The 15,447-nt window shown below is 47.0% G+C and overlaps 1 protein-coding gene across 3 annotated transcripts in view; it reads left to right on the forward strand.

The window, feature by feature from the left end:
* The window catches only part of LOC136494788 (uncharacterized), a 79,864-nt gene that overhangs the window by 20,931 nt on the left and 43,486 nt on the right, over nt 1–15,447 (forward strand). For 2 of the 3 annotated variants that reach the window (XM_066490972.1, XM_066490973.1), the window contains exon 5: nt 7,072–7,404. The exons of the other annotated variant lie outside the window; for it this stretch is intronic. In XM_066490972.1, the coding sequence (XP_066347069.1) occupies nt 7,072–7,082 (11 nt within the window). In that variant the 3' untranslated portion in view covers nt 7,083–7,404. Of the gene's footprint in view, nt 1–7,071; nt 7,405–15,447 lie in introns of those variants that run through there. 3 annotated transcript variants of the gene reach the window in all.

The following is a 15,447-nucleotide window of genomic DNA, read 5'->3' on the forward strand; positions in this document are numbered from 1 at the left end:
GGGCTTCTTAAGCATGTCGTCGAATAGCCCGGGGCCTCTGGCAGGGCCTCGGGGATTCTTGCGATCTGCGACTGCGACTAGATCATCCTCGAGGACCTCCTGCTTCCCCTGGCGACCCTTTTTCTTTTTCTTGGGGAGGTGGGGGGCTAAGGCCCTAGGGGTCTCGTCCCTCCGCTTCCTCTTGGTGTTGTTGTCGGGGAAGATGGCCCCGACAGCCTCTTCGTCCGAGGCGAAGTTGGTGGCGATGTCGAGGAGCGCGGCCACCGTGGTCGATACGTTCCGGCCTAACTCTCGGACCAGGTCTCGGTAGGAGGTGCCGGAGAGGAACGCCTAGACAATTTTTGAGTCATCGACGCTGGGCAACTTGGTGCATTGCTTGGAGAAGCGTCGGATGAAGTCCCAGAGAGACTCGTCCGGCCTCTGGCCACAACTCTTGAGGTCCCAGGAGTTCATGGGGCACACGTATGTGCCCTGGAAATTTCCGACGAAGACCTTTACCAAGTCGCGTCAGTTGTTGATCTGCAAGGGAGGGAGGTGTTCGAGCTAGGCTCGCGCCGAGTCTGACAGGAACAAGGGGAGGTTGCGGATGATGAGCAGGTCATCGTCCGCGCCGCCTAGTTGACAAGCCAGGCGGTAATTGGCCAGCCACAGCTCGGGGTTGGTCTCGCCACTGTACTTTGAGAGGTTGGTCGATTGCCGAAACCGGGTCGGGAAGTGGGCGCCGCGGATGGCCTTGCTGAAGACTTGAGGGCCAGGTGGCCCAGGAGAAGGACTGCGGTCCTCCCCACTGTCGTAGCGATCGCCTCGGTGCGGGTGGTAGCCTCGAGCAGGCCCATTGTTGTCGTGGTGTCGTCGCCTGCTGACCACATCGTGGTTGTCTTGCGCCTCGCGTCGGTCGCTGAGGCGGTCATGCACCGAGGGGGCCTTGTTTGCTTTCGGTGCCCGAGCAGACTCGGGACGATCTGAGGCCTCTCTATCCTATCGAGGCGGTGCCGCGGGTAGTTCCGAGGCACCCCCGCGCCGTCGAGAGGCAGAACTTTTGGCCTGTTGTACCACGGCGGTCTCGAGGAGGTCTCGGAGCTCATCGTGGACCCATCGCCCCTTCGAGGTAGAGGGCTCGGGCATTGTCCGAAGTAGCATCGCTGCTGCCGCGATGTTCTGGCTAGCGCGATTGAAGATAGGGGGTTGCTCGCCCCTTTCGTCGTTGTTGATGCGGTGGTGGTGACGTCGCGAGCCCTCCGCTGAGCTGCTCCGCCATCACCGCGACCCCGCTACTCTTGCTCGAGAGTGTCTTGGAGCTACTGCAGAAGGAGTCGGTCTTGTTCGACCTTGGCCCGAAGCTCACGGAGCTGCTCCAGGTCTAGGCGTCGAAGTTCCTCAGGGGCGGTGTTCTCGTTCCACGCTACCGGGGGCTCGACGCATGGAGGTGTGGCGTCGCCTACCCCCTCATGGGGCGGGGAGCGATTGTCTGCCCCTTTGTCCTCATCGCTCGCGCTCGGCACCCCGAGCTCGGCGTTGAAGCACTCACGAGTGGGATCATAAGTGTCTTCGTCATCGGAGTCGGAGTAACCGAAGCAGTGGTCGCTCGGGGCCATGAAGCGGCGCATGGCTTTAGGGTCGCGAAGCCCGGAGAAGTCCGCTCCGGCCCACGCCTCGTCCTCCTTCAAGGAGTTAGCATGGGCGTGGGTCGGGGTTGTAGCGATGAGGTCGAGGGCAAAACGTTGGTAGGTGGCGGCGGCATTGCCTAAGCCGAAGGGGTACGGGGATGGTGTCGTCGTCGGGCTCCACTCCACTGGAGTCGACTCCTTAGGAGGTGGCCGGGCAGAGCTTGATGATGGGGCGTCGCTACGCGCTACCGGCGTCTTTCCCTTGCCTAGGCTTAAGCTAGACAGGTCCCTAGCCAGGGACTCTGTACCAATAGCCGGGTATGGGATACTAGCGAAGCGCGGTGCATCGCCCTGAGCTCACGCGGTGTCGGGGTGGTACCGCCCGTGTCGTGCCTGGCGAGTGCGATGAGAGCGGCGGCCCGGGCGCCATCTACGCCTAGGCTACTGGTGCGTGATGTCGTCGTCGATCGATGGGGCCCTAGGTGGGAGGAGTACCATATCGTACTCATATCCTAGAGACATGAACTATAGGCTCCCAAACCAGATCACCGTGTCGAGACACAGTGGTCACACGGGCTCTGCCATCCGGAACTTGTTGGGATGACTAAGCTAACACGCAGTAGCTCCCCTACCTAGCGCGCCAACTGTCGGTGTTTTGGGTCCGGTGGGTCCTCAACCGACTAGTAAAAGTGTACTGTGCGCCCCTAATCCCGAATGGTGATGTAGAGACAAGATTTATACTGGTTCAGGCAATAGGTGCCCTACGTCTAGTCTGAGAGAGCGATCTTGTATTCCTTGCACCGAGGTGCTTGTAGTAGGGGCTTATAAGCTGAGCGGGAGAGGGAGCTAGTCTCAGGTCTCTGCGTAGAGTGGCGTGGGTTGCTTGAGATGTTGATCTCTTGCAGTGTGGGAGCGTGTGTGTTACAGAGCGTTGTGCGTTGCTTGCATGTGTGAGTCCCCTCTCCCCCTAGGAGCGGCCCTGGTCACTCCCTTTTATAGTCGAAGGGAGGCATAGGGGCGGTACATGTATTTGCTACGTGGCATTTTGTGAGCAGAGGCGGTATGTCCGAGTCCTGCAGCTCATCACTGTGGCGGCATGGTCGGTGGAGCGGTCTTGTCCTCGGTTCACTGGAGCGACATGCCGGTCATGCCTGATCCTGTGCGATGTGGGAGCTCCTGTGGTGGCATGCACGCCTTCTTCTGTTGGAGGCGTGCTGGTCACTGTATGTTTGACCGGCGCGGAGAGCCGAGGCTGGGTAGATGCGATGGCACGGGTGCGCTGATTCCGAGGCTACAGGAGCTCGGCCCTGTGCACGACGTGGGAGCTCCTACAGCTTGATGCAGGACATGGCGCGTACTGCGGACGACGTGCCGGTCCTAGAGTGCTGACAATGTAGAGAGCCAAGGCCTAGTTAGTGAGAGGCTGAACCATTGTGGGGGGCTCGGTGGGCGTGAGTCTTGAGGCTACAGGAGCCTAGAAGCGGATAGCCGAGGCTCGGAGGTTGCAGTTGGTCTTGTACGTCGATTATGAGGCTACAGGGACCCGGACTTGACTTTCCATGCCGTGCTGTCCTTGGAGCAAGGGTTGGGCAGCACAGTGCAGCACGAGTGTCAGCCGTGGGCACAGTGCCGAGCACAGCGGTCGGTAACGCTTGTCCCATCCTGTCCCGGACGGCATGGCGTCGATGTGACTCTCGTCTCGTCGGCCACTTCGCTGTATCGTGCTGTCGTTCGGCTAACGTCGCGGGAGTGGTTGGACGCGTTAGTTGGATGTGACGTCCCGTTAGAGAAGTCGATCAAGGCGGCGGTGACGGGGTTGATGCCGAGCCGGCCTCGAGCAAGCCGATAACTGGGTGCTCGTCCGAGGCCTCGTGACGCGGGGCCTTAGGCGAGTCAGAGAATCGGTGCCTCGTCTGAGGCCTTGTGGCGCGGGGCCTCGGGTGAGTTAGAGAATCGGTACCTCATCCAGGGCCTTGCGCGCGGGGCCTTGGGCGAGTCGAAGAATCGGTACCTCGTCTGAGGCCTTGTGGCATGGGGCCTCGGGCGAGTCGGAGAATCGGTACCTCATCCGAGGCCTTGCGCGCGGGGCCTCGGGCGAGTCGGAGAATCGGTACCTCGTCCGAGGCCTTGCGTGCGGGGCCTCGAGCGAGTCGGAGAATCGGTACCTCGTCCGAGGCCTTGCGCGTGGGTCCTCAGGCGAGTCGTAGAATCGGTACCTCGTCCGAGGCCTTGTGGCATGGGGCCTCGGGCGTGTTGGAAAACTAGTACCTCGTCCGAGGCCTCGTGGTTTCATTCTAGGCCGAGCCCACTTTGGGTGAGCCTGGATATTGTTCGAGGGCCGAGCCCACTTTGGGTGAGCCTGGATATTGTTCGAGGTGGGTCGGGTGGTCTAGCCGGGCCTCGGATAAGATGGGGGTTTGCCGGTGGTTATCTCTTGGCTTCGATATTTACAAGATCTAAGCGATTTTTTTGGTTTTTGCTTAGGGGACCCCTTTTTATGGTACCTGACACTTTGAGTGTCATAGTATGTGGCCTATTTTTGTAACGCCTCTGAACCTGCTGCCACCATGAGAATATGTGAACCCATCGAATTGCTTTATGTCTCTACTGATCTCGGGTCCAACCTCTTCAGGAAAGGATTTTGATGTATTCTTGGAGCCTCTTATAGAAGAACTAAAAGAACTATGGAATGGTGTTGATAGTTTTCATGTACTACATCGTGATAATAAGAAGGGCTTCACTCCACGATGAGAATATGTGAACCCATCGAATTGCTTTGGTGTATACACGATTTTCTAGCATTGAGCACCTTGTCAGGCCAAACTACAAAAGGTTATTATGCATGTATTTATTGCGACAAAAATCCATTGTCAAGTAGCTTAAGAAAGAAGCTAGGCTACCTTGGACACCATTGTTACCTTCCTAGGGATCATCCTCGGAGGAAGAGCTTGGATTTTGATGTAGAAACTGAGGATCGAGATGTGCCGAAAAAGTTCACCTTACAGGAAGTCCTTGAGGAACTCGAAAAGGTGAAAGATGTCTGTCCAGGTAAGCATGGTGGAAAAAGGAAACGAAAGCGTGGAGAAGAGCTAGTGATTTATAATAAAAAATCTGCTTGGTGGAGGCTGCCGTATTGGACGGACCTATTGCTGCCACATATTCCTGATGTCATGCACATCGAGAAGAACACATGTGAAAACATTCTTTGCACATTGCTAAAAGTGGAGGGCAAGACAAAGAACACAACAAATGCTAGGCTAGATTTGCATGATAAGAACATAAGGCCTTAATATCACGGCGTGCTACAAGGCACCTCGCTTAAATTTCCGGAAGCTCACTATGTCATGACGAAAAAACACAGAGTAGAATTTTGCAAGTTCCGTAAGGGTGTCAAGTTTCTAGATGGTTATGTGGCCAACCTAGCAAAATCCATAAGTGCAGATGGTACCAAGGTAGTTGGCAAGCTGAAAATGCATACTTGCCATGCCCTTCTCTAGAGGATCATACCTGCAGGCTTAAGAGGTTTTGTTCCTAAAGATGTATATGAAGCTGTTTTAGAACTTGGGAACTTCTTCAGGCAACTGTGTAGTAGAACTCTTCGGAAAGAAGTCATGAAAAAGCTGAAATGGGACATCCCACTAATCTTATGCAAGCTTTAGAAGATTTTTTCACCAGCCTTTTTTGATGTTATGGTGCACTTGACTGTCCATCTACCTGACGATGCACTTTTTAGAGGGACCGTATAGTACGGATGTATGTACCCAATAGAACGGCGACTGGGCACGTTGAAGAATTTAATAAGGAGTAGGGTCAGTGTTTACACCAAAATTTGGAGACAAAAACGTGGGAACTCGAAGCTTCCAAAATTATGTCGATCAAGGAGTCGATTGCATAAGGATCGATATCAGCTGATTCAGATACGACTCTGGAATCAGATCTCTTTGGATGACGTTAGCAGATAGCGATGATGAGCTATGGTTGGCACCAGGAAATTGCATATCAGACTCTACAAAAAGGAAAAGATTAGGGTCCAAGTTATCTTAAATTAGGAATATTTTCTTCTATGCCGAAGATTGTAATAAGTCGTAGTCGAGTAGGATTCATGATTAAGCTCCAGGTATAAATATCGGACCCCAGCTATTGTAAGAGGACACACAATCAATCAAATACAAGTTAATTTTTTCGGCTCCGGCTACCCCTTAGGAGTAGGAGTAGAGTAGATCTCGGCGAGTTCTTCAGCGAGCAGGGCTGCATCGGTTCGGTCGACCTCCAGCTTGTCTGTAAGTACCGTCATGGCTTATACTTCTATTCGTACGGCTGCATCGATCCGACCGACCTCCACTGCGACTTTGGTATAAGCTAGTTATCGACTCTTGTTTAGTTCAAGTATGACTGCATTGATCCGGTCGACCTCCACTGCTCGAACTAGATTAAGGTCAAGTTATCGGCTCTAAGGGTGACGTTCCTTCGATAGATTTATTAAGTTACTGATATTGCTTATTGCTTTCATTATTTATTTAATAACAGCAATATCACTTCGCCCGATTGGAATTGATCTAGATTGACCTTATATCCTGTTTAACTCATTGTTTGTTAATCTAAACTGATCTAATCTGCATCTTAAACGACGAGTTATGTTTTATCGGCTATTTTATGTCAATCTTGATCATGCATAGTGTACGGTTAAGATATGTCTGGTCTTGAATAGATCTATTGGCTAACGAAAATTGTTCCATGGCCCGTTATCACGGTCTATGTGATTCTGCCTCACACCCCACTATTAGCACCGTGGAGTGGGGATCGTTATTTGGTAGATCTGTTCCTGATAGAGTACGACTTTAACTATGCGCTATGCCTGAATCGGTTGTTTTAACCGATATCGAGTGCTTTCACATATGCAGTTCACGTCATGAGATTGTTGAAGTAAAAATAGGTTGAAAGATGTGTTAGCCCTATGATCTTATTATTGTATTACGGCCTACTTGATTCTGTCTCATGTCCTACTGATATTAGTAATAAGTTAGGATCGTTGAATTTATCGCTGTTTCTACGACCTGCATGATTCTGTCTCATGCCCCATTGGTCATAACGATAGATAAGATATAATATGTTCATTAGATTTATCTCTATTAAATGGTTAAATGATGATGAGCTGCTTCTTTTATATAAAAAGGGATTCAGTTACTTGCAGTCATTGACTTAGCATAGAATGATTATTGTTGACATTCTATTGCCATTGACTAATATTTGTCTAAATAACGATGTTCATCCTGAATGATAACTAATTTTTTTTTCGCAACCCCATGAGCTTTAACTGATTTATTCTAATGAGCATGCTGGAATAGACTATTTAGTCGATTTTCTTCCACATCAGCTGTCAAAGCCGCACATTCGGGACTGTCTAGCAACATCGACATGTTCCGTCTTAAATTACTGATTACCTTTCTCTCCTTGTCAATTGCAGTGTCAAATTGACTGGCACGTCTCGGGTGGAGTGCGTAGGATCGATAATTCCTGCGTTAAAGCTTGGTGGATCCTCAGCTTCATCGAGCGAACTCTTCTGGCTTGCTTGTGTGCCCTCGACACAGGACGAAATTTCGTGCTGACACACGTTCTATCACGCCCGGTGGGACCCCACAATCATCATGTCGTTTACAACAACAACGACATCCTTATGATATATTATGAAGACTTACCTAATGGAGATAAAGATGTCGCTGACAAAGCTATAGAAGAATTTCATAACAAGTGTTTATTGTCCTATACCAAAACACGTGATAATACAATTGTTCAGAAATATTCAATGCCTAAAGTTCTATTACAAGGGCAGACAGATGCAGATGAGACTAAAGACAGACGTTTCTTCACGAAAGCTATAAACAAGTCTGTTCATGATGTCATATCGAACCATAATAAAATTTTCTTGAACATATTCCATAACACCATGAAAGAGGTGTTTCATGGGTTTTTAGTTGATCAGGTTGGACCGAATTATTACATTATTCCACATTTGTTGACTCAAGGGACTAATCAAATCGGTAGTAGCCATCAAGAAGCAGCACCAGCTGGTAATGATGTTGTCCAGGCATTTTAGAGTTCATCTGAACAAGCTTAAGGTGTTACTATAAATTAGATACAGTATAATCCTAGATCGTCAGTGCAACATGTGCAACTGCCGGCGGGGCAAGGTTAGAACCAGATGATTAATTTTGGCACATCAGGCCACATACCGTCGTCGGCTCAGAAAATAGCACCATCAATTCAAATGATTCGTAGAGATATAGATTCTAATGTCATAATAAGAGACTTCAATCAGCAAACCAGCAAAGGACCCAGCAAATAGAGATTCCACATGTGTATTATTATGACATAGATTATAACATCCTTCACATGATTTCGAATTCAGGGTATAAAGGCACACGGGATTTTAATCCATAGATGGGTCAGCAAGGGTAAAGAAATCTAAATTCACATGATGACAAGTTGTTGCTAAAGGTGACCGAGATGATGAAGAATCAGTTTGATCTGAAGCCAAATGGGTTGACCTTCTCGTACAAACGCCCATATCCAGAATGGTATGATTTGGTCACTCTTCCTACAAATTATAGGCTTCTAGAGTTTGCTAAGTTCATTGGCCAAGACAACACAAGCATAATAGAACATGTCAGTCGGTATCTTACACAGTTGGGCGAAGCATCCGTTGAAGAGGCCCATCGAGTTTGTTTCTTCTTCCTGTCCATGTCAGGGTTAGCCTTCACTTGGTTTTCATCACTGTCAGTCAACTCCATTGTCAATTGGACAGACCTCGAGAAGAAATTTCATACATGTTTCTATACTAGGACTGGAGAAAAGAAGATCATCGATTTGATAACTATAAGGCATAAAACTAATGAATTGGGCACTGAGTTTCTTCAGAGGTTTCGAGAGACTAGGAATTTGTGCTTCTCATTAAATTTGGCTGATGATCAGCTAGTTGTTTTGCCCGTTCAAGGAATGCTACCAACATGGAAAGAAAAACTGCTAGGACAAGAATTTGACAACCTAGGTCAATTGGCTCAACGATTGGCGGTGCTCAATAGTCCATTCCAGAGTATACGCAGAGATACCTGATTCTAGAGGAATACCACAGTGGCCGAAGCTTATAATCCATACTCAATCGATGACGGCTATGAAGATGAAGAAGAGGTTGCCGCAGCTAAATGGAATTGGGGCAAAAGAATAGTAATGGTACCAAATACTTAGGGAAGAGGAGTCGAGGAGAACTATGACTTTAATGTTATAAACTCAGACAAGCTCTTCGATTTGTTGCTTGAGAAGGGGCAGATCAAGCTGCCCGATAATCATGTTATATTGTCCCCTGATCAGTTGAAGAATAAGAAGTTCTGCAAGTTCGATAATGCTACTTCTCATTCCACTAATGAATATAAAATTTTCTGACACCATATATAGAGGGCCATTCAGCAAGAAAGACTCAAATTTGATATACATCGGAAAATAAAAGTTGACGATAATCCTTTTCTAGGAGATCAAAATATGGTCGATGCTAGGCTGTTCAAAGGAAAGACTAAGGTCCTAACATCAACCAAATTAAGAGGAGCTAGAACGGTCGATCCTGAGATGCACATATCGGCTGACGAATACAGAGAAATTAGCCCGTCGCGATAAGCAAAAGAGCCGATATGAGCAGGGAGAAACGTCAAAAGAAGGGGCAACAAAGCCGCGAGTTACATCTCGAATTCTATTGAATAAATGGCAGCGGTAGAAGGAAAATGATTATCAGCGTTAGTTAGAAAAGCAAGAATTCCAGCGTCAGCAAGAAAAAGAAAGAAAACAAGCTGAATCACATTGGAATTGTCCTTTCTTCAGACATTGCTGGAACGAAGGTTTGAAGTTGTCTACCAGGAATAACTGTCCAGAGTGCAGCGATCAATATTGGGAGTTTAGGCAATCTCAAGCCAACTGCCGGTCTATCCATACTCAAGATGCGTATCATCATAATAACATGGATCGACGCTTAAAAAATGGAAATGTTCATAATCGGTTTGGAAAAAGAGTTGTTGATCAAGACTGGGCTGATTATGAAGAAGAACACAACGAGAGAGAATATGTTTGACAGGAAGGCCAATGGTGTCCTGGAGGTTTAACAAGAAGCCAGAAGAGAAGGGTGCAATGCCTAAGGAATAGAGAGTTGGAACAGGCTCAGGCATCCAGTAAACCTCAAGGATGGCGTACTAAGCAAATAGCCGATAGAAGGCAACCATCGGTCGATATTCAAATGGCTTTTCTGTTGCCATTAGAGTTCAGAGCTCCGGCAGATCAAGAAGTTTATTTGGATTTCGATAAATCGGAGTATGAAGAGATAGTTGCCAAGCTGATGGTTATACAACAGGCTATATTCGATAAATCAGTCAAGCATCGGCACTTAAAGGCTTTATATGTATAAGGTTTGGTTGATGCGAAGCCGATGAACAAGACGGTGGACGGAGGTGCTTCTGTCAATCTCATGCCTTACACCACTTTTCGCAAGCTTGGCAAGGGACCAAGAGATCTGATTGAGACTGACATGATGCTTAAGGACTTTGGGGGTAATGCATCTAAGACCCAGGGGGCAATGAACGTCAAACTAACAATTAGGAGTAAGGCTCTGTTTAGCACATTCTTCGTCATCGATGGAAAAGGGTCGTATAATTTGCTCCTTGGTCGTAATTGGATTCATGCGAACTGTTGTGTACCATCGACCATGCATCATTGTTTGATTCAATGGCATGGAGATGATGTCGAACTAGTTCACGCTGATGAGTCTATAAGTATCGCAACAACCGATCCAGTCTTTTGGGAGTTAGCAGACTTCGAATGCTTTTCTGACAAGTTATGGGAAGGAGGCTTCATTAAAATCAGCAATGAAGGTCAACAGCCGATCCAAGCAATCGGCTCTGAGGGTTTGTTTTAGTTAGTAATCATGGCTTCGCGTCGACCGTTGGATTAAGGGAAATAAGCATTGGTTCTGAATATGGGTTTATGCCGACGTATATGAACACTAAATGGAATCCTAAGTGCGAGTCAGAGTTGATAGATTTCTTAAAGGAAGTTTTGTTGCGCTTGATGAGATGCTTGCTCTGGATCGATCGATCATTTAACCTTTGGTCTGGAGAGTTTTGGTGCAACCTGTTAATAGCAATCAATGAAAAAATATTTGAAGGGGTATTATCCTAGCGTGTGATCAACACCTGACAGTCGATTGGTGTAGTCGTCGGCTCTAATAGCCGATACCAGAAGGCTATCGCCTCTAGTTCAAAAATAAACCTGAAGATGTAAAAGCTGATATGATATGTATCGCTTATAGAGCAAAAGCGAAAACGAAGACAATCATGACATAGACAAGGGCGTTGCACTAAGACACAGTCATAGAAGAACATGAGTTTTTGTTCATCGATTTACCCTAAATACAAACTAATCAAAGACCTTGTTCACCACATCCTGAGCAGATGTGATGTCCACAAACTACGACGAATTCTTCTAGCAAATCCTCATGCTCCTCGGGGCCGTCGCCCATCGAGAAGCCAGTCTCCATGGCGTGGAGCTCATACCTGGTTTGGACTTGCGCCGCAGTCAAAGCTACTGACGTGCCATGACGATCGTCGTGGAGGGAGATTTCCTGAACGTGGGTCAGAATGTCTTGGAGGCAAGCATTAATGAGGGGACCCCAAGCATTGACGGCGTCCGCAGTTGTGTTCGCCGCCAGTTGGAGGGACTCTAACTGCACTGTTAGGGCTGACGATCACAGAAAACAGAAGCACTATCAAAATAAAGACAGTGGAAATTAGAATAGAAGCATTCATGGAATTCATCTTACCCGCCACCGCGGCGTTAGACTCAGCTAGCCGCGTTTGAACAGCACTGGCCTCCTCCTCGGCCGCATGAAGGGTAGCCTGAGAGACCCCGAGATGGATATTGAGCTGGCCATTTTCCCAAGTCGCCTTGGCATAGCGGCTCTGAGCTGCCCTCCACCCGTGAAGGAAACGCTGGGCATCGTCGCCGTTGTATGAGTCGGAAGAATCCGACGACTAGGTCGGCGTAGAAGATGCAACGTCAGTGGGCTCGCCGGCCCTAGGAAGAGGATCTAGACTATCATTCAAAATAAATCTATAGACAAATCAGAACAGTTTGTCGTCACAAGCAGAAGATGTCAATCTCACCTCGTGCGTCAGAGGCGCTGGTTCACTGGCATATTCTCCTCCGGGACCTCCACTGCACGCTTGCCGCGGTTGTCCTCGCCGGCCATGAAATTGATCAGATCTATGAGAAGGGAGGAAGGCCGCTACAGAGTTCTATGAGGGAGGAGAAGTGCAAAGGAACAGGAGCGGTTGCGAGTGCAGATGTGTTCGAGGTCGGAGCCCTCGCCTGGTATTTGAAGCCACGGGGCGAAGAGGTAGATGCCTCAGGACATGCAAAATGCAACCACAATCAATAGAAAGCGAAGCACCACTTCACTAATACCGAAGGGAATACGGCGTGGGGCGACTAAAGACAGAAGATCAAGGGGCTCTCTTAATAAAGGCCTTGTCTTCAGACCTAAATGGGATGAAGATCGGGAGTCTGGAATCGACTATTTTCAAAATCGGCTCTTTAGCCGGAACAAAGAAAAACACAGTGAGACAACGGAAAGTGTGGTTGTCATTGGTTCTACACAAGACATATGTTGATACATGGATTACAAGTCTAGAACATCCTAGATCGCTTTCAACACTTCTAGCCGAATACCATCAGCTTCTGCGATCTATTGTTTATCTTCTTCGGTTGATCCAGGAATGCTCTCGAGGCTACTTCGGATGGCTCTGCCTTCTCTAACTTTGGCCAGCAGTTTCTGTTTTTTTGAATGGCATCAGGTATTTGAGCCAGGTGGTCTTATAACGATCAATGGCCGTCTTCACGTTTTCTAGTTCCTTCTCAAGTTTTGCACGCCTAGCTTCCAGTTGAGACAATTCTAGGTCAATACTAAGCGAGGAGTTTTTCAAGTGATCAATCGACTGTGATAGTAATTTAGCCTCTTGCCTATTAGAGTTCCCTTTGGCCAATAAAGTTTCACGATCAAACAGATTCCTCTGAGCCTGTTTCACCTTTAGGACCTGATCTTCAAAGATAGAAAAAGGAGACAAGACTTTGAAGAGAGCTGGGGATGGATTACCCTTGATGGCCAAGAAGACTGCATTGGATCAGTGTCTTGGACCAAATCGGCTATATTCTTCTCAAACATTGGCAGAACATCTCTTAGCTGATATTTGGTCTCTTCTGGCAAGGTTTTCTTAGAGGAAGTGACTGACGAACTGATTTCATTTTCATCAAGATTGAAAGAGTAACTCAGGGCTGGAAGATTGAGTGCCTGTGTATAAGGAAATCTTGATTAGGAGGTTTAAATCAGTTTATAACAAATGGATGGCAAACATCAGCACGAACCAGCTCAACATCATCTCCATGCCATTGAATCAAACACTAGTACATGGTCTATGACACACAATAGTTTGCATGAATCTAGTCACGACAAAGGAGTAAACGGTATGACCCTTTTCCATTGATGATGAAGAACGTGGTGAGCAGAGTCTTACTCCCAATTGTCAGTTCGACGTTCATTGCCCCCTAGGTCTTAGACGCATTACCCCCAAAGTCCTTAAGCATCATGTCGGTTTCAATCAAATCTCCTGGTCCCTTGCCAAGTTTATGAAAAGTGGTGTAAGGCATGAGATTGACAAACGCGCCTCCGTCCACCAACATCTTATTCATTGGCTTCCTATCAACAAAACCTTTTACATATAAAGCCTTTAAGTGCCGACGGTTGACTAGTTTATCAAATATTGCCTGTTGTATAACTATCAACTTGGCAACTATCTCCTCATACTCTGATTCATCAAAATCTGAGTAAACTTCTTGATCTGCTGGAGCTCTGAACTCTGACGGCAACAAAAAAAACCATTTGAATATTAGCCGATGGTTGTCTTTTATCAGCTGTTTTCTTAGCATGCCATACTTGAGGTTTATCGGATGCTTGAGCCTGTTTCAACTCTCTATTCCTTAGGCATTGCACTCTTATCTTCTGATTTCTTGTCAGACCTCCTGGACACCATTGGCCTTCCTGCCAAACACATTCTTCTTTATTACTTTTATAATCAGCCCAGTTTTGATCAACAACTCATTTTCCAAGCCAACCATGAACACTTCCATTTTTTAAGCGCCGATCCATGTTATTATGATGATACGTATCTTGAGCATGGATAGACCGGTGGTTGGCTTGAGATTGCCTAAACTCCCAATATTGATCGCTACACTCTGGATAGTTATTTTTGGTAGGCAATTTCAAACCTTCGTTTCAGCAATGTCTAAAGAAAGGATAATTCCAATGTGATTCAGCTTGCTTTCTTTCATACCTCTCTTTTTCCTATTGACGCTGGTATTCTTCCTCTTCTAACCAACGCTGATAATCCTTTTCCTTCTGCCGCTGCCATTTATTCAATAGAATTCGAGATGTTACTCGCGGCTTTGTCGTCCCATCTTTTGGCGTTTCTCCCTGCTCATATCGGCTCTTTTGCTTGTCGCGACGTCTTTTAATTTCTTTGTATTCGTTAGTCAATATTTGCATCTCTATATCGCCTGTTCTAGTTTCTCTTGATTTGGTTGATGTTAGGACCTTAGTCTTTCCTTTGAGCAGCCTAGCATTGACCATGTTTTGATCTTCTAGGAAAGGATTATTATCAACTTTAATCTTTCGAGGCGTATCAAATTTGAGCCTTCCTTACTGAATAGCTCTCTGTATATGCTGCTGGAAAACTCTGCATTCATTAGTAGAATGAGATGTGGCATTATCAAACTTGCAGAACGTCTTATTCTTCAACTGATCAGGGGGCAACATAACTTGATTATCGGGTAACTTGATCTATCCCTTCTCAAGCAAGAAGTCGAAGAGCTTGTCTGATTTTGTGACGTTAAAGTTATAGCTCTCCTCGACTCCTCTTCCCCAAGGATTTGACACCATTACTATCTTTTTGCCCCAATTCCATTTAGCTGCGGCAACCTCTTCTTTATCTTCATAGCTGTCATCGACTGAATATGGATTATAAGCTTTGACCATTGTGGTATTTTTCTGGAATCGGGTATCTCTGCGTATACTCTAGAATTGGCTATTGAGCGCTGCCACTCGTTGAGCCAATTGACCCAAATTGTCAAATTCTTGTCCCCACAGCTTTTCTTTCCATGTTGGCAGCATCCCTTGAACGGCCAAAGCAGCTAGCTGATCATCAGCCAAGTTTAATGAGAAACACACATTTCTGGTCTCGGAACCTCTTAAGAAACTCAGTGCCCGATTCATTAGTTTTCTGCCTTATAGTTGTCAAATCGGTAATCTTCTTTTCTCCAGTCCCAGTATAGAAATATGTATGAAATTTCTTCTCTAGGTCAGCCCAATTGGCAATGGAGTTGACTGGCAGTGATGAAAACCAAGTGAAGGCAGGCCCTGATAGTGACAAGGAGAAGAAATGAACTCAATGGGCATCTTCAACGGATGCCTCGCCCAATTGTGTAAGATACCGACTGACATGTTCTATTGTGCTTGTGCTGTCTTGGCTAGTGAACTTAGCAAACTTTGGAGCTTGTAATTTATAGAAAAAGCGACCAATTCATACCATTCTTGATATGGGCATTTGTATGAGAAGGTCAACCCATTTGGCTTCAGACTGAACTGATTCTTCATCATCTCGGACACTCTCAGCAACAACTCATCAGCATTTGAATTTGGATTTCTCTACACCTGTTGACCCATCTATGGATTGAATCTCGTGTACCTTGATACCCT

The sequence above is a fragment of the Miscanthus floridulus genome, chromosome 11, assembly GCF_019320115.1.
Source record: "Miscanthus floridulus cultivar M001 chromosome 11, ASM1932011v1, whole genome shotgun sequence".
Classification (NCBI taxonomy): domain Eukaryota; kingdom Viridiplantae; phylum Streptophyta; class Magnoliopsida; order Poales; family Poaceae; genus Miscanthus; species Miscanthus floridulus.